We start from the raw sequence: 25,785 nt of genomic DNA, 5'->3' as shown, positions 1-25,785 counted from the left end.
AAAAATTGTGCAGATCACTTAACAGTCCTTATTTTATATCCACATATATTTATTCGTCAAATTTTACAACTTCATCTGTGTATGTGAGATGCATATGGTATAGGGCGGAAATGTCTCTTTCAATAAGATACAAATTCTGAAAAAAAAATAAATATCAGGAGTAAAACAAAAATTTAATTTATCTAATTGAATTTTAAGAAAATATTAAAGGGTTTGTGGTTTAATGAAAACTAGAAAAAAACAATAATTTCGTGTTTTTAACCCGTAAGCGAAAAACAATTTATTTTAAATTAACTTTGGCCACATTTCTGGCCATCGAATCAAAAATGATTGCTTTATTGCCTCGGTGATTAGTTGCAAAAAAACGGAACCATTTTGATTATGCTTCGAGTGGTTTTCCAATTGTATGTTGAGAAGGGTTATCCAATAATTTGGATGGTCTTGGTAGTCGCTGTACTGTGATTTGATGTTAAGCCAGTTTCGAGGGCCATCCAGCGAAAGGAACAATTCGAGTTTCGGATAGTTGCTCATCAATGGTAGATTGGGTACGGATTTAACTAAGCGGCGCGAATACTCCATTTCATTCAGTCTTGCCTCGACGCAGTATTGCTGCTCAAGTTTCTGCAGTTCCAGTTTTGGGTCCAACGCAGCGCAACTTTTGTTTAATGGCAATGCGGAGACTTCGTGATCAATAACAGAAGGTCCTTGCGGTGTGGATACTGATGTCGCATGTTTTAATGCGCTTAATTGTGCTTCTGGAGCGGTATCTACTCGTCGATGCCACAGCGTGCCAGGAACTTGGCTGGCTATAAAAAAAGCACCCGCCAAGGTTATTACACTCGCGGCATAGCTCAGCGCCAGTACGGATACACTGTTGACCAGAAATTTCGTCCACGCAAAGCTGGGCAGCAACTGCACTAGCTCACTGTACGTAAGCCAGCCTCTTCGTAATCCCTGCCGTTCGGCCAGAGTTCGCTCAACACTGATTAATTTATCAAAAAATTTCTCGTTGGATATGTATATATTCCAGTCCTACAACGAAAATGTTTTATTACCGTGGCCTACACTTTTGCTCAGTTTACCATAGCGGAAAGAAACTCTAGCTCCATTTCCTTCAGTTTTTGTTCGGTCATGTTGCCTTCATTGGCCCAGTCTTCCAAATAGAACCGTTCGTCATGGCCGGCATAAAACTTTGTGGAAACCATCTGAAAGGAAAAACATTCAAATTGCCGAATAAGATTACCAGGAAAATTCCAACGCTATGCATATCCAACATAGTGCCTTGTCTTTCATTACTGCCCACATGGTCATGTATTCGCGTGTCAGTACAGCGGTTGGATTCCTGGGGTGCTTCTGTGTTGGTTCTTAACTCAGGCCGATCAACAGGTGACCATAGCGACTCACCAGAGACACAACGAACAGTTCTTGAGGAGTGATTCGACAGCTATACCCCGGGTCGATAGCACTTAAGCGGTCCAGATAGATCAGTGCCATAATTAGAGAGCAAGGCGTGGCCTGCACTTTTGCAGCAGCAACGCAACTTAAGCGATGCAAGGAGTGACCCCGATGAGGCTCCGAGAACATTTCTGCCGCGTACTCCGCCAACGGCAGGGAAACTTCCATGTCTGTATCCGCTGTTCCCACACCATAGTAAAGGCTTTTACGTATTCGATTTATAAACACGTCGTGCTGCACAACCTGCTAAACTAACAAATATTTAACCACTCTTTACACCAACAGTTGGTTGATATCTACCTTTTTTGTTGCAGAAACCAACTTACTGCGCCCCATTTGTATAATAGGTCCACAGAAGAGCTGAAATCTTTCTTAAAAAAATTAATGTTAGTCTGAATTTTTGGCGATTTTAACGCTTATCAAAGTTTGTGGCTGAGCTGTCAAAATATTGATGGCACTATCTATACTACGGATGGTTAGGAACCAGTTGCAGTTTATCAATTTGAAAATATATCGAAATAATATGGACACTACTACTTCCCAAGAGTTTCCTCGGTGTTCGTCAAAATAGCGACGGTCGGTTAGCGACGAATACGGCACGGTGGAAAAAGGGGAACAGTTTTTATATTAAATATTTTAGCAGTTAGCAAAATGAAAAAACAAATAATATGCTCAAATAAAAAACTTTATTCTTGTACATTTTGGAAAATAAATTATGAAATAATTTCTCCAACAAAGGCAATTTGCAAGCATATACGAAATATATCAAAAGATTGAAGACCCAAGATAAAAAATGAAAAATTGCTTACGATTAAAAGCCAGGACAAATTTAGGGCGTATTATTAAGGAGGGTATAGTTAATTCGGCCAAAAAAGGCCTATTTTCAAGAATTTTTTCACGCGATACGGTTTATGTCAGATCAATTATTTTATAAGCATTAAAGTACAACATTTAAACTACGTTTTCACATATGTTAATAAAAAAATAAATGAGCCGTTCGCAGCAAGGCTCCGTAGGAGCCTCCAAGAAAAAAGATTTTGCGGTGAACAGATTAACTCGTTACTGGATCATCAGAAAAAAACAAACAAAAAAAGTTTATTGCCCTCTTCCCACAGAGCTCCATCCACCATCCGATGAACGGATGGTCCATAAGGTTTTGCCGTTCCGAAAATTCCCAGTTAGTTCCCCATCCAAATTTGACGGACTTTTTTATGCGATAGTTAGGCGATGTTTTTTTTGTGCAACTCTGAGTTCTTCTTCTTGACAGTGGAAATTGGAACATTCACTACGAAAATTTAAAAAAATAATGGCGGGTAACTTTTGAACAGGAAGGCGCCAATTCAAAAAATGCTGTTTATACTTGTAATAAATAATTAATTAGTGCTCCATCCGTGTGGCAGCATTAGGTGTTGCTCCACTCTTTCCTAGCGCAAAAAACAAATATTTATATATAATGAACTTGATTTGTTACCATTTAGACAATATTGGGCAATAGCTGTTTATATTTTGTCTGCAGGCTGGCAAAAATCTGCAGACGTATTAGTTCGTTTTGAATGTTCGCGTAGATCACTTGCAGTCTGTTACCAAGTATCATTTATAACGCTGTTGTGCTCATTTTAAATGTTGTGCAAAATGCAACGGGCTAATATAATGGCATATAATGCCCTCTTCCCATAGAGTCCATTCGTTCGAAACGGTTGGGATTTTTGACAAATGTGAAACTCCGATTCCCACAGAGCACATCCACCATCCACCATCCGATAACAGCTGATCTGAACAGCTGTGGCTCATCACAACAACATTTGAACAACATTTAAAATGAGCACAACAGCGTTATAAATGATACTTGGTAACAGACTGCAAGTGATCTACGGGAACAACCAAATCGAACTTATATGTCTGCAGATTTTTTCCATCCTGCAGAAAACCGCTTCAATATTGTCCAAGTTTGTTATATATAAATGTTTTTTTTGTTTTATTATAATTTCCTTTTTTATTTCATTTTAAATGTTCTGCTCCATGTTGTGAGTACGGTATTCGCCTAGGAAAGAGTGGAGCAACACCTAATGCTGCCACACGGATGGAACAGTAATTAATCAATTATTACAATTATAAACAACATTTTTTGAATTGGCGCCTTCCCTTTTCAAATGTTACCCGCCTTTATTATTTTGAATTTTCGTAGTGAATGTTTCAATTTTCACTGTCTAGAAGAAGAACTCAGAGTTGCGCCGAAAAAACATCTCCTAACTATCGCATAAAAAGTCCGTCAAATTTGGATGTGAAACGAACTGAGAATTTTCGGAACGACAAAACCTTATGGACCATCCGTTCAACGGATGGTGGATGGATCTCTGTGGGAAGACGGCATTAGTTAATATGTATCTAGAGGTAAAGCCTAGTACTCAGATCGACGAAAACCGTACGCCAGTCATGAGAGAGAGCGAGAGGCAAACAGCTGGCGTTCACTTTACGTCGTGCCTTTTTTCACCTCGGTACTCAGATCAACGAACAAATACCAGAAAATTTCATAGCGTTGCCAGTCTGCTGAAATGAACTTTGGGTGAACGCTAGCGGAAAGAACAAAAAATGTAATCTTTTAGCGTGCGCTTCTCACTGAACATTATAAGAAATGGAGGGAAAAACTCAAAAAACTCGCAAAAGTCAATTGCAGGAGTTTACATGTGAGGACAAAATAACATTAATACTATCTGGGGTTCCTCTTGTCAGTGCAAAATGTTTTTTAGGTCAAGAATGTACGAAAAAACATAATAAAAGTGCAGCCATGAACTTTAAATTAGCATATGATTATCAGTAAATTAAAAAAAAAGCAACTGTTAAATTTAAATTGTGTTGTTTTTTTTAATTTTTTTGTACAGCGGCAGTTTTGTCTTGCCAAGGAAGTTGAAGAAGACATAGACGTTTTTCTTGGCATGGTGGCAGTGTGAACCCCAATTGAAATTTTTTTTGTCCTTTTTTTTAAAATTTGTTTTTGAATGCACAACCATTAAAGAATATTTTCTTAAATTCATCCGAGTAAAACTTCCGAAGTTATGGGCAGTTGATCGTAGGTGAGTTAGCTCGTTTTGTATGCGATTTTTTGGTGTCCAAAACTTTAAAACGCTCTTCTGCAAAATTTCCAATTTTAAAGTCGGCGAACGCGATCCTGCAAAATCTACTGAACGAATCGTTTTCAAATTTTGCACATAATTTCTGTACCTAAATCCGCAGCTACTGACGTCGATATTTTTTTTATAATGATTATTTTTTATTTTTTAATAACAAATATATCGAAGCTTAAATCACGTTTTTGACTTTAAAGTGTTAAGCCTAGTACTCAGATCGACAAACGAGTGCGCTAGCGTAAAAGCTTTAATGTTTCCAGTGTGACCAAAATTTCGAGAGTTCATCAGACTTAAGCGTCCTACGGTCGTACTGTCAATCAGCTGGGTTTGTTGACAAGCAGTTATAATTCAAATATCGTATATGCGGAAAAGAGCCTTTAAAAGATATTATCAATTACCTTGGCAAGACAACTCTGCTGCTATACAAAGAAATTAAAAAACAATACAATTTAAATTTAACAGTGTTATTTTTAATTTACTGCTAATTATTTGCTAATTTAAATTTTATAGCTGCACTTTTATTATGTTTGTTCGTACATTCTTGACCTAAAAAACATTTTGCACTGACAAGAGGCACCCCAGATAGTATTAATGCTATTTAGTCCCCACATGTAAGCTCCTGCAATCGACTTTTGCGAGTTTTTTGAGTTTTTCGCTCTATTTCTTATAATGTTCAGTGAGAAGCGCACGCCAAAAGATTAAATTTTTTATTCTTTCCGCTAGTGTTCACCCAAAGTTCATTTCAGCAGACTGGCAACGCTATGAAATTGTTGGGTATTTTTTCGTCGATCTGAGTACCGAAGTGAAAAAAAGGCTCGATCAGAAACTCCCCAATGTTACAATCAGAAAGGCATTTTCCAAGTTTTAACATAGGTGGAGTTCTATCGTTAAATAATCTGTAAAATATTTATAATATGTTTTAGATCAGTGTAATGTTGTTCAATTGAATTCAAGTAAATTATAATATCGTTCATATAGACGTAACAGGTTTTTCCAATAGTGGGCGCATTTGTAAAAATCAAATGTTTTTATTGTTAATGGAGTAAGCGGTTTTTTCGATATCCAATTTTTCATTAAAATTTAATGGAATCCTGATTCTAATCAATTGTCGAAAAATACTTGGCCTTCCCTAAATTAGCCAATATTTCTGATAGATACTGCATTGCCTATTATTCTGGTATTGTATTATATTACTAGTCTAAGCTTAGGACTACTATATTCATTAAGTCCCATTTTCGGAACTTCTAATACTGGAGAGTTATATCTGATTCTACTAGGTCTTATAAAATTTTCTTTTAACATTCTATCGACTTCTTTATTTACGAAATCTGAGACTGAGGTTTGGTTTTTTATACCCTTGCATAGGGTATTATAAATTTGGTCAGAAGTTTGTAACGCAGTGAAGGAGACGTTTCCGACCCTATAAAGTATATATATTCTTGATCAGGATCAAAAGGGGAGTCGATATAGCTATGTCCGTCTGTTTCAATACCGTTTGCGAGCTCAGTATAAAAGCTAGCGATCTGAAACTTTCACAGTCGTGCTAAAACATGTGTACGCAGATCAAGTTTGAAAAACGATCGGACGTCTATATCCTATAGCTCCCGATCAGATGTCTATATCCTATAGCTCCAATAGCAACAATTGAGTGAAATCGGTTAAAATTTAACGATTTTTAGGTTATTTCGCGCAGTATATAAGCTATTGACATGAATCTTTCCAAATCGTATTTTTTTATGCATACCTTTATCTGGGTAAAAGCGCGTGCCGATCGGACGTCTATATTCTATAGCTCCCATAGGAATAATAGGGTGAAATGGGTCAAAATTTGATATTTTTTGAATACTTCGCGCAGTGTGTAAGCTTTTGACATACATTTTTCCAAGTCTTATTTATTTACTCATATCTTGATCAGGTTAAAAGCGCTTACAGATCGGACGATTTTAGCTTCCGTAGGAAAAATTGTTAAAAGCTGCGAAAATATCCCTTTTTTTCTATTTTTATTTGACAATTTTGCAGTATAAAAGCTATTGACATGAAACTATGCAGATCTAGTTTATTTATGTATACCTTATTTCTTCTTTAGCTACTTTTTTAGTTTGAGCAATTTCGGCAGTCTGCAAGGATATTAAAACTTCGGCTTGTCGAAGTTATCTTCCGTCCTCGTAACTTGTTTTTATTTCGCCTCGAATGTCAATATCAACTGAAATTTTTAAATCTATCTCAAAATCTCCTAATTGATTAGAGCTTCAAATTTTAATATTAATAATATTAATATTAATATTAATTAGTTTTGTTGATTTTCAAATATTTTTTATTTATTTTTTTTTATTATTTAAGTGCACCTGGAAGGCATGCGACAGACATTGCGCGGGACATGTTAAATGAGTTTGAAGCGTGGGCGTCGAGATGGAATATCGCTGTTAATCCATCGAAGTCTTAGCATGTCTGTTTTTCGCTGAACAGGCGGAACACATATCGCCTTAATCTGGACGGGGTTCCCATCAAGCACTCTGCCACGGTTAGGTATCTTGGCGACTTACTTAGAAGCAGGGACTGGGACTGCCTGTGCTCGAGACTTGTTAAGAACACCTACCCTTTCTTGGGGAATCAAAAGTGAAGTGATGAAAGTGGTGATTTTCCATGCCATTGATGCCATTGATGTGAAGACTATTCGAATTCCCTGCCTGAAGATGTTCCCCAGACAGTTCCCCGAAAGACTTAATCTTTCTTCAGACTGTTTTCCCCAAAAATATTTCCCAAACACCTCGTTTCCCAAACAGCTCGTTGAACGACTCTTTCCCCAGACTGTTTCCACGTTCCCCAGAAATTTCCCGGTTCCCCAGACAGTTCCCCTTGTTAAATTCCCCAAATTAAAAATCACCATTTCGTTTCCTTTGGTCCGGCAACTCTCTCGAATCTCACCACGATTGCCTTCATCGATTGTGGGTGCCAGCGTTGCCATCGTCGTTGCCGATCGCAACTATCGATCGACCACTTGTCCAAGATTTAAAAACATAAGCTAACACCAATAAATATTCCAAACCTTGTACGGCTGTTTTATTGAGCCCGCCACCCGGATCCGGTAGCGAACTCCGTCCACCAGGACCTGCTCCGGGCCCTCTTTCGCTGCCGGTTCGCCTCGGACGCTACCTTCGGCTGCCATCCTCCCTCGGGCACCTTCTCCCAGCGGCCTCTGTCCGCCGAATGCTGGCGCTGTAGTAATGATGACCGTGTATGCGGTAGCGGCGGCGACAGCTGCGAAGGCGACCGCGACGGTGGCCGTCAGTGGAGGCGGTTATGGCTGCGGCGACAGAAGCGGCTCCAGTGGAGGCGACTGCGGCGGCGACTGTGGTGGCGACTGTGGCGGCGATGGTGACTGTGGTGTCTGTGGTGGCGGCCCCCAACCCACAGTATTGCCTCTTCCGCCTCGGCCTGATCCAGCCACTCTTGCCACTCCTTGGAGCTGCGCGAGCACTAGCCGCACGACGTTCGCCCTTGCCGAATGAATCTTCCGCAGCTCCTCCGGCCTCCCCGACGGTGCCACATCTCCCAGCCGGATTCTTCCGAACCCGGCTGCGGCCCTCCGAATCCTTCGGCTCGTGGCTCGTCGTCCCGGGATCCGCCTAACCGGTATCCTCCTCCTCTGATGACAATTCAACTCATTTTATAATCCAAAATATGACCACAATTTACGTAAACAATTACACTTTTTATGAAAAGCGCTACAAAAAATTCAATTTTTAATTAAAAAAAAAAAATGGCTCGTAGAGGACAAGCCAGACACATACACTATCAGAATAACTTTGGTTTTTTGATTGCAGATAAAAAGGACACAATTTTTTATGTGGTCAAGTTCAAGCCCGCCTCAACGGCTCAATTTTTAAAATTTTTCGTTCAAATTTTTACACAACGTTGGTCAAACCTTAAACATTAATGTACAATAAATGAAATTTGTGAAATTGTCGTAAGATCTTTTAAAAATATTCACGAAAATAGGGTTTTTTTCGTGCTTCAAGACCCGGATAACCCCTTAAGGAGATCAACTGGAAAACCTAACAGGTCAAGTTTTTTAACAAGAAGTAAGTGATTTACAGAGTCAAATGCTTGACTAAAGTCAGTGTAAATGACGTCTGTTTGAAAACTACTATTGAAGCCCTTTAACCCAACTGTAGTGAGAAGGTTTGTGATTGTGGATCTACGTTTAATAAATCCGTGTTGACACGGAGAAATGATTGATCTACACAGGTGCTGCAAATGAGGAGTAATAATTTTTTCAAAAAGCTTAGGAATAGCTGACAACTTAGAAATACCTCTGTAGTTACTGGCTTCTAACTTGTTACCTTTTTTGAGAAGAGGAATAACAAATGATTCCTTCCAAATATTTGGGAATTGGGACGTTTCTAGAGATAAGGTAAACAACTTGTGAAGAGGTTTGCACAGGGCCTTAGCGCAATACCTAAGCACGCACCCAGGAATACCATCGGGCCCTGGCGAATAAACAGGCTTAATACGAAGAAGATCCAAAAGAAGAGAGCTTTCTGTTAAAGTGGGACAGAATATGAGGTTTGACTTGGGCATGGTGTAAGAATAAGGCTGAGATGAATAATCTAAAGTAGAGTAAGTCGTTTGAAAAAATTGGGCAAATATATCGGCTATTGCCTGATCTGTGGTTCCCGTCATGTTTTCGAACGACAGCGAGGAAGGAAAAGAATTAGATTTACGCTTGGTGTTAACAAAATTATAAAACTGTTTCGGGTCCTGAGAGAACTGGACCTTACAACGGTTTAAGTAACTATTATAACACTGAGCATTAAGCACGGTAAATCTTGACCGAGCACTTAGATATCTAGTAAAAACAGATTGAGAACCGGTATTTTTTTATTTCCTAAAAAGTCTGGACTTTACATTTCTTAAGTGTGTCAACTCTTTGCTAAACCAAGGTGAATTATTGGAAGTTGACGGATAGTACCACGGAACACAGGAATTAAAAAATGAGTTTATTGCAGTGTAAAAAACATTAACTGCATAGTACATATTAATGCATAAGTAAAGATCAGACCAATTAAAGCCAGAAATAAAATTATTTAGCCTCAGAAAATCTGCCTTGCAAAAACAATGTATTCGTTTGGATTTTTCTGATTTTCTTCTATTACTCTACCCGTATCAAATGAAAGTTCGATATTGAATTGGTATTGAATTCATCAAAAAATGTTCTTTTCTGAGTGTTTCGTGTTTATAATCTTATTTGCCGAGCCATCGAAAGTTACTATTAGCTGTATTAAAATTATTCTTAAACATAAAATTCTGCTTCCCTTTCTAAGGAAAGCCGCTCCTTGTCTCTTCCTTGGAACGAGTGTGTCTGAACTCCGTCCGCCCTTCGTCGGAAGTCACTCTAGCTCCTCCAAATCAATGGAGCATTGGTATTATGGCGAGAATATTTATATTATTTAAAAGTGGTTTGTACTAATTTTTTCTTTGCCCGATAATAGACCATAGTTTAAGAGACAAACTATGATTCGTCGGCATCATAAGGCAGAAAGAGAGCTCAATACAATATAAGTCGGAGATAGGGGTCTCTTAGCCGCTTCGCGAGTGGTTTTGTCCGTCACGACTTTATTATCACTTGGGTTCTCTTACAAAGATGCGCAGCGAGTCGCAATTGCTTGTGTTGCTCGTTCCACACTTCTTTCTCTCAACTCTTTATTTCTAATGACAGGGTTTTCTCAGTTACATTGATTATATTCTAGATTAATTATTATTATTATTAATTCTCTCGACACGGCTATCCTGACTATCACGCGTCCTCGTATGCATGGCTTAACGTTGGATTGGCATCACATTTTGCTAATCAGAAACAAATTCAAAATTACTCATTAACTGATTTTTTTTTTTTTTTAACCCTCAATACATTTTTTGTGTTTTCAAATGACAGTTTGGAAGGATATATCTTTTTCATTAGTAGCTTGTACTCTTCCGACCCGACCATTTGGCTTACAATTTATCACCACTCAGTACAGGCTCTTGCCGCCACTTGCGACGATATGCACCTTTAGTGCTACAATCTCTCTTTAGATCAAACCTAGCCTGTGTGTGTGTTGTCCTGTGCACCCCTCTTAGGTGACAGATCTGAACTCATCTCCTGCGTCCATTTCAACGCCATCACTCTCTTCGACCAACTCAGATGCAACTCGCTTATGTGGTAATTTTCGCAAGCTCTTATGCAGATACTTGTATGTTCTTTTACTAGTCAATGATTTTAACAGGTAACGATCACCTTCCAGCAGTTATATTATAACAAACGGTCCCTTGAACTTGGGATCCAATTTCGTTTGACGCCGTTTCTCTTCTTCTTCTTCTCTTCTTCTTAGCAAGACATGATTGCCAATCTCATGTTTCACAATGTTTGCCTTATTTTGATCAACTTTACTTTTATCATATTTTGCATTTTTATCCATATTCTCTTTAGCTTCTGTAATAGCTTCCTTACAATCTATTTTGGGTTCACCTATTATAGGTAACATGCCCAAAGGTCTTGCCTGCTTTCCCATTAGTAATTCTAAGGGGCTGAACTTAGTCACCCTATTACTAGTACAATTCATAGCTAATTGGACGTCCATCAATGCATCCTGCCAAGAGCGTTGCTTGACCCAACTGCTGTCAACATTCCTTTTAACGTCCTCATCACGCGCTCGACTTGGCCGTTTGCCCTGTTGCAAATTAATGTAACTGAATGTTATTTGGTGAACAGAATTCATGGAATCGACCACTAGCAAAGCTCCTACCTTGCTCTGCAATGATACGGCTAGGAACTCCAAAAAGTGATATACCTGTCTTTACAGAGTTTATTCAATTTTCAGAAACCAAGTTCAGGGTGTGATATAGAAAAACATACTTGGTAAATGCGTCTATTTGTACTAAAATGTATTCCTTTAAGTCATTTTTGCCGCACAGCTTCCCTCTAATATCAATATGTACGGTATGCCTGGGAATTTCTACCTTGGGAATGGTAGAATACGAGTATGCCAAATCACATAAGGCTCGTACTATCGCTCTTTGAAATACTGACGAAGCGTTCTTAAACCGAATGGCATAGCTAGGAATTCGTATTGGCCTTCTGGAGACATGAAAGCTGTTTTCTCGATGGAATCAGTGTGATAAAATCTGATCTGTTAGCATCAATCATGACACCAAAACCTAGCTGCAATATTTCTTTACTAAATGTAATTATCTATTACTACATGAAAAAGGACTTCCATGGTGTAATAGTAAGGCTGTGATGAATGTCATGTCATGTTTTCGAACGTCAGCGAGAAAGGAAAAGAATTAGATTTACGCTTGGTGTTAACGAAATTATAAAACTGTTTCGGGTCCTAAGAGAACTGGACCTTGCAACGGCTTAAGTAACTATTATAACACTGAGCATTAAGCACGTTAAATCTTGACAGTAAACTTAAATATCTAGTAAAAACAGATTGAGAACCGGTATTTTTATATTTCCTAAAAAGTCTAGACTTTACATTTCTTAAGTGTGTCAACTCTTTGCTAAACCAAGGTGATTTATTGGAAATTGACGGATAGTACCACCTAACACAGGAATTAAAAAATGAGTTTATTGCAGAGTAGAAAACATTAACTGCATCGGACATATTATTGCATAAGTAAAGATCAGACCAATTAAAGCCAGAATTAAAATTATTTAGCGTCGGAAAGTCTGCCTTGCAAAAACAATGTATGTTTTCTATAACTCTACCAGTGTCAAATAAAGTTCGATTGTAGGGTGATATGGATCTTCAGGTTGCGCGAGTGGTGCTACTCTGGACATAAACATACCTTCAGGAATGGATACAAAACACAAATCAAGAGGGGGACCTAGTGAATTTCGAACATGGTTTACTTGAGATAAGGATATGTCAATCAGGGCATCAATAAAATCATGCTGTGCTATAGGTAGTAAGACATTCGATTCATTCTCAGTGAACCAGGTAACTCCAGGTATATTAAAATCATCTAGAACCACCAACTGATCCCTATCGGAAAGCTTATTTTCAACACACATAATAACGGAAAGGTGATTTAAACAATCAATAAGTTCAGATAACGGCGGAATATATGAGCAAGTTATGTATATAGAGCTACCAGGAAGCGATAAGTTTACACAAATAAATTCAATGGTATTGATTTCATCAAAAAATAACTTCTCAGACAGGAGGTTTGAATCAACTCCAATTAAGACTCCACCTCCCCGTATTGAGGGACTGTCATACCTATATATTGTGTACTTATCTGGAAAAACTTCGGAGCTAAAGATCTCCGGCTTTAACCAGGTTTCTGTAAACACAATAATATGAGATGCAAAGGATATGCTATCGGAATACAATTTAGTGAGCTTGCTACGCAAACCTCTTGCATTCTGATAGGAAAGAAGGAGGTTAGAAGTTAGTTTTTTTAAAATGGTACACTTGTTTGGTCTCGACTAGGAAGTTTTACTCCCACGGGCCCCTTCTTCTTTATCTTAGCCTCGAACTCTTTTACAACCATAGTATCCGGCCAAAAGTCGCCCGAGCATATGGCTTCAAAAAGCTCGTTAGGGACAGTTATCTTGAAAGATGAAATGTCTCTAGCATAAGAAAACTTAAACTTTTCCACCTTTAGACTATTACAATCGGCTTTAGTTTTGTCTTGTATATAAGACAATACTTCAGTATGTATATGTTTGATTAGGGGAAAGCTGAGAAACGAAAATTTGATTCTTTAGTGGAGTCACTGAAAGGGATTTTGGTGGAGCAGACATTGTTTCTGCAAAAACAACTTGAGCTGAACGATTTCATCTCGATCCCAACCTCTTGCATCTCCGCTATATTGCCCTTGCCTTCAGCGAAATTGCCTTTGCCTTTGTTTAAAATTTTGCCTTTGCCTTTTCCATTAACTTCAAAGGCCGCGCTTGACCGTCCTGCTAAGATAAATAAAACAATCGTAAAGTAAACACAAGCTTCCGTTCGAAGCTCAAACTCTCACGTTCGAAGCAAAAGGATTGTGTTCTAAGTTTAATCATATTGCGTTCCGATTTTCAATCAAAATCACATCGGTCAGTATAATTTCATTTCACAACGAGATTAAACAAAAAGAAAAGTTCTAGAAGCCTAAGAAAGAAAAGCTTCTGGTTCGTTGGATAAGATTTTAGAATTAAGAAGTCTGTCTTTTTCGGATTGAAACCGCGATCGGTCATATCTAAGAATAAAAAGTGAAAGGGTCTTGATGTATAAGTGAGTTAGTGAAATGATATTTTTTAAATCAACTACAACTATCTCAATTAATTTGCACGTGTTTTTACTCAGCCAGCAAGTCATGTTACATTGGTCAGCCCTTAATGCGGCTGCATTTTTTGCAGGAGCAGACTATATTATTATTACTCATTCTACTTATTGGAACCAAGAAAACGATATTGAAATTTATAAGCGAGCAGTTATAAGTACCGCAAAGGCGTAGAAACTGCACGCTTAGAACTTTTAAGGCCAAAAGAGCGCGATCGTAATTTAGTTTAAGTGCATGCAAGCAACACTAAAAACAGCACTACGACTTACGACGAACAACGCACAAAAAAAAACGGCGGGGTTACAAGACACGAAAACACAGAACAGAACTACGAAATTAAAACAATTTTGTTAGATATTAGTTTGTGCAAAAAGATTTATATCGAAGTTCACTCGCGAAGGAAATTAAATGTATATTTAAATACCTGATATGTAAGAATGTTTTGATATAAACCAGCGATGAGATTTTTTTTTTTTTATTAACATTTGCATTTTATTTATTGGATCTACTCTGAATTGAGACTAACAATAAGTATATAGAATCTTAAATTAAAAAGCTATCTGACAGTCAAGGTGACTGGCGCGAAAATTTAGGGGCTCTAATAGCTATTGCTGAGCTGGAAGGTCATTGCGTTGCAATCGGGTCCGGATGGAAGCCCTAGCTAGGCCCCTGGCGAGCTGGTTTGGATGAGAAGTTAGCTTGGTGTGGTAGGACGCTTTTTGTTTTGATATTTCATCTTTTACGGGTAGAATGCCAAGATCTCTGTGGATGTTGTCGTTCCGAACATACCAAAGTGCCCCAGTGATAGTTCTCAGGATTTTTGATTGTGCTCGCTGGATAATGTCGATGTTTCTGCTGCTCGCGTTTCCCCACAATTGGGAGCCGTAGGTCCAGACTGGCTTAAGCGTTGAATTGTAGAGCAGGACCTTGAAGTCCAGGCAGAGGGGGGAGCGCGCGTTTAAAAGCCAATGGAGACTGTTTGATTTTAGTTTTAGGTGAATTTTCTTAGCTTCGATATGTCTTCGCCATGTAAGTCTCCTGTCTAGGTGGATGCCAAGGTACGTTACATCGTCAGCTTGTGGAAGTGGCGTGTTATTCAGGGTTAGCGGGGGACCCGGCAGGATCGTTCTGATTTTATGCATAAGGCCATCAAGCCAGACTCGGTCGAAAGCCTGTGCAACGTCAAGGAATACCGCACTGCAGTATTCCCGAAGCTCGAATGCATTCCGTATTTCTGTTGTTAGTCTGTTGACTTACTCTATTGTTCCATGGCTTTCTCGAAAGCCAAATTGATTTGCTGGAATAACGTTGTGCTCTTTCAGATATGGAATGATGCGCGTCAGAAGGCATTTTTCGAGCAGTTTTGACAGACACGAGAGTAAACTTATCGGTCTATACGAAGCTGGTATTGTGTGATCTTTCCCTGGCTTTGGGATCATTATGATTACCGATTTTTTCCATTTTTTTGGGAAATAGCCAAGTCGTGTAATCCCGTTGAAGAGTTTACAAATAACCTCAACTGCACAGTTTGGAAGTTCGATTAACATTTTGGGAGTTATTTGATCACCGCCTGGGGCCTTTTTTGGTTTCAATTGCTCGCTGATTACTTTTGCAATTTCATTTGGTTGAAACAGAATTGGCTCCGTCTCAGATTCAATTCGAATTGACGGCGACGGTAGTGCGAATGAATTAGTTGCAGGGTTTGGCTGAAAAACATTTCGAAGGTGTAAAGCAAATGTACAAGCTCTGTCTTTGTCGCTTCTGGCCCAGCTGCCTGAAGAGTCTCTTATGGGGATTACTGTTTCGGCCGGCGCACTTAGTTTTGGGTGGGCCCTCCACAAGGGATGCTTAGTGCTGGTGGGTGAAAGTTTCTCAATGTACTGGCGTTGTGCTTTTTCTTCTTCTTGCCTTAGAGCCCTGGTAAGTCTGCGACCAGCTTCTTTAAGACTTTGTTTTGAGGATGGCGATCTGCTGGTTTGCCAAGTACGTCTCAAACGTCTTTTCTCCAGAACAAGCTGTTCGATTTCATGGTTAGTTTTGTGTTGGTGTGTGTGCCCATCCCTCCCTTGCGGTGTTGAGACTTTGGCTGCTGCGACGAGTACAGACTCCAGGGCATCGGCGTAGCAGTCGATGTCCTCCTTGATGTTGAGCTGTGGAGTTAGTTCAATGTGGGAACTTACGTACTTTTTGAACTTCAGCCAGTTGGTTCGATGCGACGTCAGCCTGCGAGGGTGCTCGATTAATTCCGGGCTTTGAAGAAGAGTTATTAGCACTGGTGAGTGGTCCGATGATAGATCCAAAAGCGATTTTGCAGATATTAGATTGCGAGAGATGTTTTTTGTCACAGCAAAATCAATTAAATCAGGTAGTTTTCTAGGATCTGTAGGCCAGTATGTAGGGCTGCCTGGTGAAACGTAGTCCAGTTTGTTGCATGTTTTAATGAGTGCATTATATAGTTGCCTTCCTTTGGGGGTCACAAGGCGGGATCCCCAGTGCGTGTGCTTGGCGTTGTAATCTCCTGCTGCTATGAATCGCTCTCCAAGCGAATTGTAGACGTCCATGAATTGGTCTTCGGAGACTGTAAAGCGGGGTGGGCAGTAGACAGCGGCAATGGCAAGGTTGCAGTTGCCCAACTGTAATTTTATCGATGTAGCTTGCAGATGATTTTTAGGAAACCGTTGGTGAAAGTGGTGTTTGACGCGGTCTCTTATTAAGATTCCAGTGCCGCCATGCGCTTTACCATCTGGATGATCTGTGCCATAGAACGTGTATCCCCGTATTTGAAAGTTATATTTGCTGGTGAGATGCGTTTCTGCCAGCAACATAACGTCGATGTGGTTTTCGTTCAGAAATTGAGTTATTTCAGGTATATGCCGTGAAACACCGTTGGCGTTCCACAGAGTTATTCGAAGGCTAGGCATGGTTTATTTGGACTGCTGAGCTTCAAGCATTTGTAGTAAGATATTTTGGTTTTGCATAAGGGTTTACATGGTGGTTTTCATGAAGGACATAAATTCCATCATATTTTGTTGCAAAGTAATCATCATAGATTCCATGTTACTTTGTGGCTGTCCCATGGCCTGCTGGATGTTATCAATTTTCGGCTCTATGTGAGCTGTGCCTGATCTTAGAGCACTGGCGTAAGAAATTCCATTGGTGGTAATTGAGGGGCCAAATGATGATCTGGCTGCGATCTCATGTAAGTGTTTTGTGTGTTCAGGGAGCGTGCCGTTGTTGCTCGTTGCATCCGACTTTTCATCGCCTTGTAGACTGGACAGCCTCTGTAGTTAGCTGTGTGGTTTCCTTGGCAGTTTACACACTTTTTAGTGAGAGAGTCTTCCTTGTTGGCAGGGCAGGGTTCGGAGCCGTGGCAGTTTCCACAAGCTACACATACTGACCTGAGGGTGCAGTAAGCCCTGGTATGACCGTATTCCTGGCAGTTTGTGCATTGCACTGGTCCGGTCCGTTTGTGCGGCTCTTCCACTGTGATCCTACGGTGCAGAAGGTACTGCAACTTGTAGATCGGGTGCACTCGGGAGCACAACTTGCAAACCTTTGCAACTTTTCAGCTGGTACGTGTAGTAATTCTTTTTGGCATCGTTTAAGTACTTCGACACTGCTCGGAAATCGTCTTCGGTTTTGGTTTGGAGTTTAGTTTCGCTTATATTCCCTTTCATAAGCGGAATAACATGAAAGTTATCTTTTCCGACAAGCTCAACTATTTTGTTGACTAGGGCATTCGAGATCTTCTCCCGAATACAAATAGGTGGGGGCTTTAGTTTCCTTGGGGCTAATTGTACTCTGTTTCAGGCTCCGCCAGAATGGAAAATCTGTTTTCATCTAATGGCCCGGGATTTACAGGGCCTTTGTTGGAACGATTTATTTTGGGCTTATTGCCATCCGAGTTTTTTGGGGGTGTTAGCTTGCGCTTGGAGATATTAATGTAGCGATCCATGCCTGTCTGAATGGCCGAACCCGCTTGCAGAATTGTCACTTCTTCTACCGTAGCTTTGATTTTTGCACTTGGTTGTGTTGTTGCTTTACCCGCAGCACAAGAAGAGGTTGGAGTCGTTATTGCATTGTTGGCGACAGAGACCGTTGTAGTAGTCGTAGTAGTTTCTATTGTTGTTGCGCTAGGCGGCAGAAGCTCTGTTGGAGTCTTGCATTGCTCACTCCATGGCGTTCGAGCGGTGAAGAGCAGGGCGGGAGAGCAAGAGTTAGCTCTCTGGTTTTCGGCGGTCAGTAAACTTGCACCTTCAAGCACTTTCGGTTCCAGAGTATTACTCGTCACCGTAAAATAGGCGTTGTTACGGGCCAAAGAGAGTCGACGTTTGTCTTGTTCTCTCTGAATTTTTTCACGGGCTTCGTCTTGTTGTTTTTGTCGTTGAGTGCGCTGATCCAGGTTCTTACTCATTTGTTTATAGTTAGTGCATAAAGATTAATTATTTAATTAATTAAAACTTTAGTTTACGATATGCGATTTGCATCGCGAAACGCAAAACCTCGCGCTTATTTTTTTTTTCGAACGTTTTCGACTGATTGGCTAATTGTTTTTCCGGAGCGTTAATAAAACACGTCTGCACGCAGCCGAATTGATTTTGTTTATGATGAGAGATGAGATTAAACCAAACAAAATACAAACATCGGAGCGCAGAAAAAAAAACACGACCGTTTACTTTGAAAGTCAAAGTGAAGTGGTGGCAATGTCCTGGGCAAGAGCGTGTCTTGTTTTTTGTAGTACTTTTTTTTACACAATTCTGTATGATCAATACGGGCTTCGTTGTCTACGCTCGGGTACAGGCTGCACCGCTGGTTTACTCATCTTTCGCAGGATCACACTGGATCGGCTTTGTGGAGGTCTTAACTGAAAATCTTGGCTACAGCTCCGTGTCCTCGTAGTCGTTAATATGTTTAGTTCCGCTTCCCGAATTATTCACTGAAGCTTATGGATTTTATTCTTTTGGGCGAAACTCCTGCTTTTATTAGGTGTGCGTTGGAAATCAGCGACTAAGCCAGCCCATCTCACGGCAGTTTCTCTGGTTATGTGGACCAATGGAGTGTAGATAGAAACCTTTATTCTGAAGCACTTACGTACGTTTAAATAAGGCATTTGATTAGAAAACTGACTTCCGATCTTAAATAATCTTGTCTATAATTGTTTTCCTCTTTATCAAAACCGATATAAATGTTCTTTTCTGAGTGTTTCGTGTTTATAATCTTATTTGCCGAGCCATCGAAAGTTACTATTAGCTGTATTAAAATTATTCTTAAACATAAAATTCTGCTTCCCTTTCTAAGGAAAGCCGCTCCTTGTCTCTTCCTTGGAACGAGTGTGTCTGAACTCCGTCCGCCCTTCGTCGGAAGTCACTCTAGCTCCTCCAAATCAATGGAGCATTGGTATTATGGCGAGAATATTTATATTATTTAAAAGTGGTTTGTACTAATTTTTTCTTTGCCCGATAATAGACCATAGTTTAAGAGACAAACTATGATTCGTCGGCATCATAAGGCAGAAAGAGAGCTCAATACAATATAAGTCGGAGATAGGGGTCTCTTAGCCGCTTCGCGAGTGGTTTTGTCCGTCACGACTTTATTATCACTTGGGTTCTCTTACAAAGATGCGCAGCGAGTCGCAATTGCTTGTGTTGCTCGTTCCACACTTCTTTCTCTCAACTCTTTATTTCTAATGACAGGGTTTTCTCAGTTACATTGATTATATTCTAGATTAATTATTATTATTATTAATTCTCTCGACACGGCTATCCTGACTATCACGCGTCCTCGTATGCATGGCTTAACGTTGGATTGGCATCACATTTTGCTAATCAGAAACAAATTCAAAATTACTCATTAACTGATTTTTTTTTTTTTAACCCTCAATACATTTTTTGTGTTTTCAAATGACAGTTTGGAAGGATATATCTTTTTCATTAGTAGCTTGTACTCTTCCGACCCGACCATTTGGCTTACAATTTATCACCACTCAGTACAGGCTCTTGCCGCCACTTGCGACGATATGCACCTTTAGTGCTACAATCTCTCTTTAGATCAAACCTAGCCTGTGTGTGTGTTGTCCTGTGCACCCCTCTTAGGTGACAGATCTGAACTCATCTCCTGCGTCCATTTCAACGCCATCACTCTCTTCGACCAACTCAGATGCAACTCGCTTATGTGGTAATTTTCGCAAGCTCTTATGCAGATACTTGTATGTTCTTTTACTAGTCAATGATTTTAACAGGTAACGATCACCTTCCAGCAGTTATATTATAACAAACGGTCCCTTGAACTTGGGATCCAATTTCGTTTGACGCCGTTTCTCTTCTTCTTCTTCTCTTCTTCTTAGCAAGACATGATTGCCAATCTCATGTTTCACAATGTTTGCCTTATTTTGATCAACTTTACTTTTATCATATTTTGCATTTTTATCCATATTCTCTTTAGCTTCTGTAATAGCTTCCTTACAATCTATTTTGGGTTCACCTATTATAGGTAACATGCCCAAAGGTCTTGCCTGCTTTCCCATTAGTAATTCTAAGGGGCTGAACTTAGTCACCCTATTACTAGTACAATTCATAGCTAATTGGACGTCCATCAATGCATCCTGCCAAGAGCGTTGCTTGTCCCAACTGCTGTCAACATTCCTTTTAACGTCCTCATCACGCGCTCGACTTGGCCGTTTGCCCTGTTGCAAATTAATGTAACTGAATGTTATTTGGTGAACAGAATTCATGGAATCGACCACTAGCAAAGCTCCTACCTTGCTCTGCAATGATACGGCTAGGAACTCCAAAAAGTGATATACCTGTCTTTACAGAGTTTATTCAATTTTCAGAAACCAAGTTCAGGGTGTGATATAGAAAAACATACTTGGTAAATGCGTCTATTTGTACTAAAATGTATTCCTTTAAGTCATTTTTGCCGCACAGCTTCCCTCTAATATCAATATGTACGGTATGCCTGGGAATTTCTACCTTGGGAATGGTAGAATACGAGTATGCCAAATCACATAAGGCTCGTACTATCGCTCTTTGAAATACTGACGAAGCGTTCTTAAACCGAATGGCATAGCTAGGAATTCGTATTGGCCTTCTGGAGACACGAAAGCTGTTTTCTCGATGATGCCCTGATTGACATATCCTTATCTCAAGTAAACCATGTTCGAAATTCACTAGGTCCCCCTCTTGATTTGTGTTTTGTATCCATTCCTGAAGGTATGTTTATGTCCAGAGTAGCACCACTCGCGCAACCTGAAGATCCATATCACCCTACAATCGAACTTTATTTGACACTGGTAGAGTTATAGAAAACATACATTGTTTTTGCAAGGCAGACTTTCCGACGCTAAATAATTTTAATTCTGGCTTTAATTGGTCTGATCTTTACTTATGCAATAATATGTCCGATGCAGTTAATGTTTTCTACTCTGCAATAAACTCATTTTTTAATTCCTGTGTTAGGTGGTACTATCCGTCAATTTCCAATAAATCACCTTGGTTTAGCAAAGAGTTGACACACTTAAGAAATGTAAAGTCTAGACTTTTTAGGAAATATAAAAATACCGGTTCTCAATCTGTTTTTACTAGATATTTAAGTTTACTGTCAAGATTTAACGTGCTTAATGCTCAGTGTTATAATAGTTACTTAAGCCGTTGCAAGGTCCAGTTCTCTTAGGACCCGAAACAGTTTTATAATTTCGTTAACACCAAGCGTAAATCTAATTCTTTTCCTTTCTCGCTGACGTTCGAAAACATGACATGACATTCATCACAGCCTTACTATTACACCATGGAAGTCCTTTTTCATGTAGTAATAGATAATTACATTTAGTAAAGAAATATTGCAGCTAGGTTTTGGTGTCATGATTGATGCTAACAGATCAGATTTTATCACACTCAGGGCATCAATAAAATCATGCTGTGCTATAGGTAGTAAGACATTCGATTCATTCTCAGTGAACCAGGTAACTCCAGGTATATTAAAATCATCTAGAACCACCAACTGATCCCTATCGGAAAGCTTATTTTCAACACACATAATAACGGAAAGGTGATTTAAACAATCAATAAGTTCAGATAACGGCGGAATATATGAGCAAGTTATGTATATAGAGCTACCAGGAAGCGATAAGTTTACACAAATAAATTCAATGGTATTGATTTCATCAAAAAATAACTTCTCAGACAGGAGGTTTGAATCAACTCCAATTAAGACTCCACCTCCCCGTATTGAGGGACTGTCATACCTATATATTGTGTACTTATCTGGAAAAACTTCGGAGCTAAAGATCTCCGGCTTTAACCAGGTTTCTGTAAACAGAATAATATGAGATGCAAAGGATATGCTATCGGAATACAATTTAGTGAGCTTGCTACGCAAACCTCTTGCATTCTGATAGGAAAGAAGGAGGTTAGAAGTTAGTTTTTTTAAAATGGTACACTTGTTTGGTCTCGACTAGGAAGTTTTACTCCCACGGGCCCCTTCTTCTTTATCTTAGCCTCGAACTCTTTTACAACCATAGTATCCGGCCAAAAGTCGCCCGAGCATATGGCTTCAAAAAGCTCGTTAGGGACAGTTATCTTGAAAGATGAAATGTCTCTAGCATAAGAAAACTTAAACTTTTCCACCTTTAGACTATTACAATCGGCTTTAGTTTTGTCTTGTATATAAGACAATACTTCAGTATGTATATGTTTGATTAGGGGAAAGCCGAGAAACGAAAATTTGATTCTTTAGTGGAGTCACTGAAAGGGATTTTGATGGAGCAGACATTGTTTCTGCAAAAACAACTTGAGCTGAACGATTTCATCTCGATCCCAACCTCTTGCATCTCCGCTATATTGCCCTTGCCTTCAGCGAAATTGCCTTTGCCTTTGTTTAAAATTTTGCCTTTGCCTTTCCATTAACTTCAAAGGCCGCGCTTGACCGTCCTGCTAAGATAAATAAAACAATCGTAAAGTAAACACAAGCTTCCGTTCGAAGCTCAAACTCTTACGTTCGAAGCCCAAAGTATTGCGTTCTAAGTTTAATCATATTGCGTTCCGATTTTCAATCAAAATCGCATCGGTCAGTATAATTTCATTTCACAACGAGATTAAACAAAAAGAAAAGTTCTAGAAGCCTAAGAAAGAAAAGCTTCTGGTTCGTTGGATAAGATTTTAGAATTAAGAAGTCGGATTGAAACCGCGATCGGTCATATCTAAGAATAAAAAGTAAAAGGGTCTTGATGTATAAGTGAGTTAGTGAAATAAGGTCAATGACCAATAAAATAAAATTAAAAAAACAAATTATATTTTTTTAAATCAACTACAACTATCTCAATTAATTTGCACGTGTTTTTACTCAGCCAGCAAGTCATGTTACATTGGTCAGCCCTTAATGGGGCTGCATTTTTTGCAGGAGCAGACTATATTATTATTACTCATTCTACTTATTGGAACCAAGAAAACGATATTGAAATTTATAAGCGAGCAGTTATAAGTACCGCAAAGGCGTAGAAACTGCACGCTTAGAACTTTTAAGGCCAAAAGAGCGCGATCGTAATTTAGTTTAAGTGCATGCAAGCAACACTAAAAACAGCACTACGACTTACGACGAACATCGCACAAAAAAAACACGGCGGGGTTACAAGACACGAAAACACAGAACAGAACTACGAAATTAAAACAATTTTGTTAGATATTAGTTTGTGCAAAAAGATTTATATCGAAGTTCACTCGCGAAGGAAATTAAATGTATATTTAAATACCTGATATGTAAGAATGTTTTGATATAAACCAGCGATGAGATTAAACCAAACAAAATACAAACATCGGAGCGCAGAAAAAAAAACACGACCGTTTACTTTGAAAGTCAAAGTGAAGTGGTGGCAATGTCCTGGGCAAGAGCGTGTCTTGTTTTTTGTAGTACTTTTTTTTACACAATTCTGTATGATCAATACGGGCTTCGTTGTCTACGCTCGGGTACAGGCTGCACCGCTGGTTTACTCATCTTTCGCAGGATCACACTGGATCGGCTTTGTGGAGGTCTTAACTGAAAATCTTGGCTACAGCTCCGTGTCCTCGTAGTCGTTAATATGTTTAGTTCCGCTTCCCGAATTATTCACTGAAGCTTATGGATTTTATTCTTTTGGGCGAAACTCCTGCTTTTATTAGGTGTGCGTTGGAAATCAGCGACTAAGCCAGCCCATCTCACGGCAGTTTCTCTGGTTATGTGGACCAAAGCAGTGTAGATAGAAACCTTTATTCTAAAGCACTTACGTACGTTTAAATAAGGCATTTGATTAGAAAACTGACTTCCGATCTTAAATAATCTTGTCTATAATTGTTTTCCTCTTTATCAAAACCGATATAAATGTTCTTTTCTGAGTGTTTCGTGTTTATAATCTTATTTGCCGAGCCATCGAAAGTTACTATTAGCTGTATTAAAATTATTCTTAAACATAAAATTCTGCTTCCCTTTCTAAGGAAAGCCGCTCCTTGTCTCTTCCTTGGAACGAGTGTGTCTGAACTCCGTCCGCCCTTCGTCGGAAGTCACTCTAGCTCCTCCAAATCAATGGAGCATTGGTATTATGGCGAGAATATTTATACTATTTAAAAGTGGTTTGTACTAATTTTTTCTTTGCCCGATAATAGACCATAGTTTAAGAGACAAACTATGATACGTCGGCATCATAAGGCAGAAAGAGAGCTCAATTCAATATAAGTCGGAGATAGGGGTCTCTTAGCCGCTTCGCGAGTGGTTTTGTCCGTCATGACTTTATTATCACTTGGGTTCTCTTACAAAGATGCGCAGCGAGTCGCAATTGCTTGTGTTGCTCGTTCCACACTTCTTTCTCTCAACTCTTTATTTCAAATGACAGGGTTTTCTCAGTTACATTGATTATATTCTAGATTAATTATTATTATTATTAATTCTCTCGACACGGCTATCCTGACTATCACGCGTCCTCGTATGCATGGCTTAACGTTGGATTGGCATCACATTTTGCTAATCAGAAACAAATTCAAAATTACTCATTAACTGATTTTTTTTTTTTTTAACCCTCAATACATTTTTTGTGTTTTCAAATGACAGTTTGGAAGGATATATCTTTTTCATTAGTAGCTTGTACTCTTCCGCGCAAACCCGACCATTTGGCTTACAATTTATCACCACACAGTACAGGCTCTTTCCGCCACTTGCGACGATATGCACCTTTAGTGCTACAATCTCTCTTTAGATCAAACCTAGCCTGTGTGTGTGTTGTCCTGTGCACCCCTCTTAGGTGACAGATCTGAACTCATCTCATGCGTCCATTTCAACGCCATCACTCTCTTCAACCAACTCAGATGCAACTCGTTTATGTGGTAATTTTCGCAAGCTCTTATGCAGATACTTGTATGTTCTTTTACTAGTCAATGATTTTAACAGGTAACGATCACCTTCCAGCAGTTATATTATATCAAACGGTCCCTTGAACTTGGGATCCAATTTCGTTTGATGCCGTTTCTCACTTCTTAGCAAGACATGATGGCCAATCTCATGTTTCACAATGTTTACCTTATTGTGATCAACTTTACTTTTATCATATTTTGCATTTTTATCCATATTCTCTTTAGCTGCTGTAATAGCTTCCTTACAATCTATTTTGGGTTCACCTATTATAGGTAACATGCCCAAAGGTCTTGCCTGCTTTCCCATTAGTAATTCTAAGGGGCTGAACTTAGTCACCCTATTACTAGTACAATTCATAGCTAATTGGACGTCCATCAATGCATCCTGCCAAGAGCGTTGCTTGACCCAACTGCTGTCAACATTCCTTTTAACGTCCTCATCACGCGCTCGACTTGGCCGTTTGCCCTGTTGCAAATTAATGTAACTGAATGTTATTTGGTGAACAGAATTCATGGAA

General features: G+C 39.3%; 1 protein-coding gene across 2 annotated transcripts; it reads right to left on the bottom strand.

The window, feature by feature from the left end:
- Positions 1-247: 247 nt before the first annotated feature.
- Positions 248-1,950, bottom strand: LOC108038572 (protein CNPPD1). Of its 2 annotated transcripts, none has more exons than XM_017115400.2 (4): positions 1,756-1,950; positions 1,405-1,701; positions 1,083-1,205; positions 248-1,032 (listed from the first exon to the last, which is right to left on the bottom strand). In XM_017115400.2, exons 1-4 carry the CDS (start codon positions 1,789-1,791, stop codon positions 286-288), a joined length of 1,203 nt encoding a protein of 400 aa, XP_016970889.1. In that variant the 5' UTR covers positions 1,792-1,950; the 3' UTR covers positions 248-285. The 2 variants fall into 2 exon arrangements, with proteins under 2 accessions (XP_016970889.1, XP_016970890.1); XM_017115401.2 differs by having other exon boundaries at positions 1,405-1,698.
- Between the last annotated feature and the right edge of the window lie 23,835 nt (positions 1,951-25,785).

The sequence above is a fragment of the Drosophila rhopaloa genome, unplaced genomic scaffold (assembly GCF_018152115.1).
Source record: "Drosophila rhopaloa isolate 14029-0021.01 unplaced genomic scaffold, ASM1815211v1 contig_218, whole genome shotgun sequence".
Classification (NCBI taxonomy): domain Eukaryota; kingdom Metazoa; phylum Arthropoda; class Insecta; order Diptera; family Drosophilidae; genus Drosophila; species Drosophila rhopaloa.
The sequence above is the reverse complement of the archived record's forward strand: the minus strand, read 5'-3'. Positions and strand labels throughout refer to the sequence as shown.

What these genes read in the sequence shown, in the direction of transcription:
- LOC108038572 (XM_017115400.2), bottom strand. Translation starts at nt 1,791, where the DNA reads ATGGGGCGCAGTAAGTTGGTTTCTGCAACAAAAAAG. An exon ending in TGGTTTCTGCAACAAAAAAG is followed by an intron (nt 1,702 to 1,755) that starts GTAGATATCAAC and finishes TTGTTAGTTTAG; the next exon opens with CAGGTTGTGCAGCACGACGT. An exon ending in AACTGTTCGTTGTGTCTCTG is followed by an intron (nt 1,206 to 1,404) that starts GTGAGTCGCTAT and finishes TTTTCCTTTCAG; the next exon opens with ATGGTTTCCACAAAGTTTTA.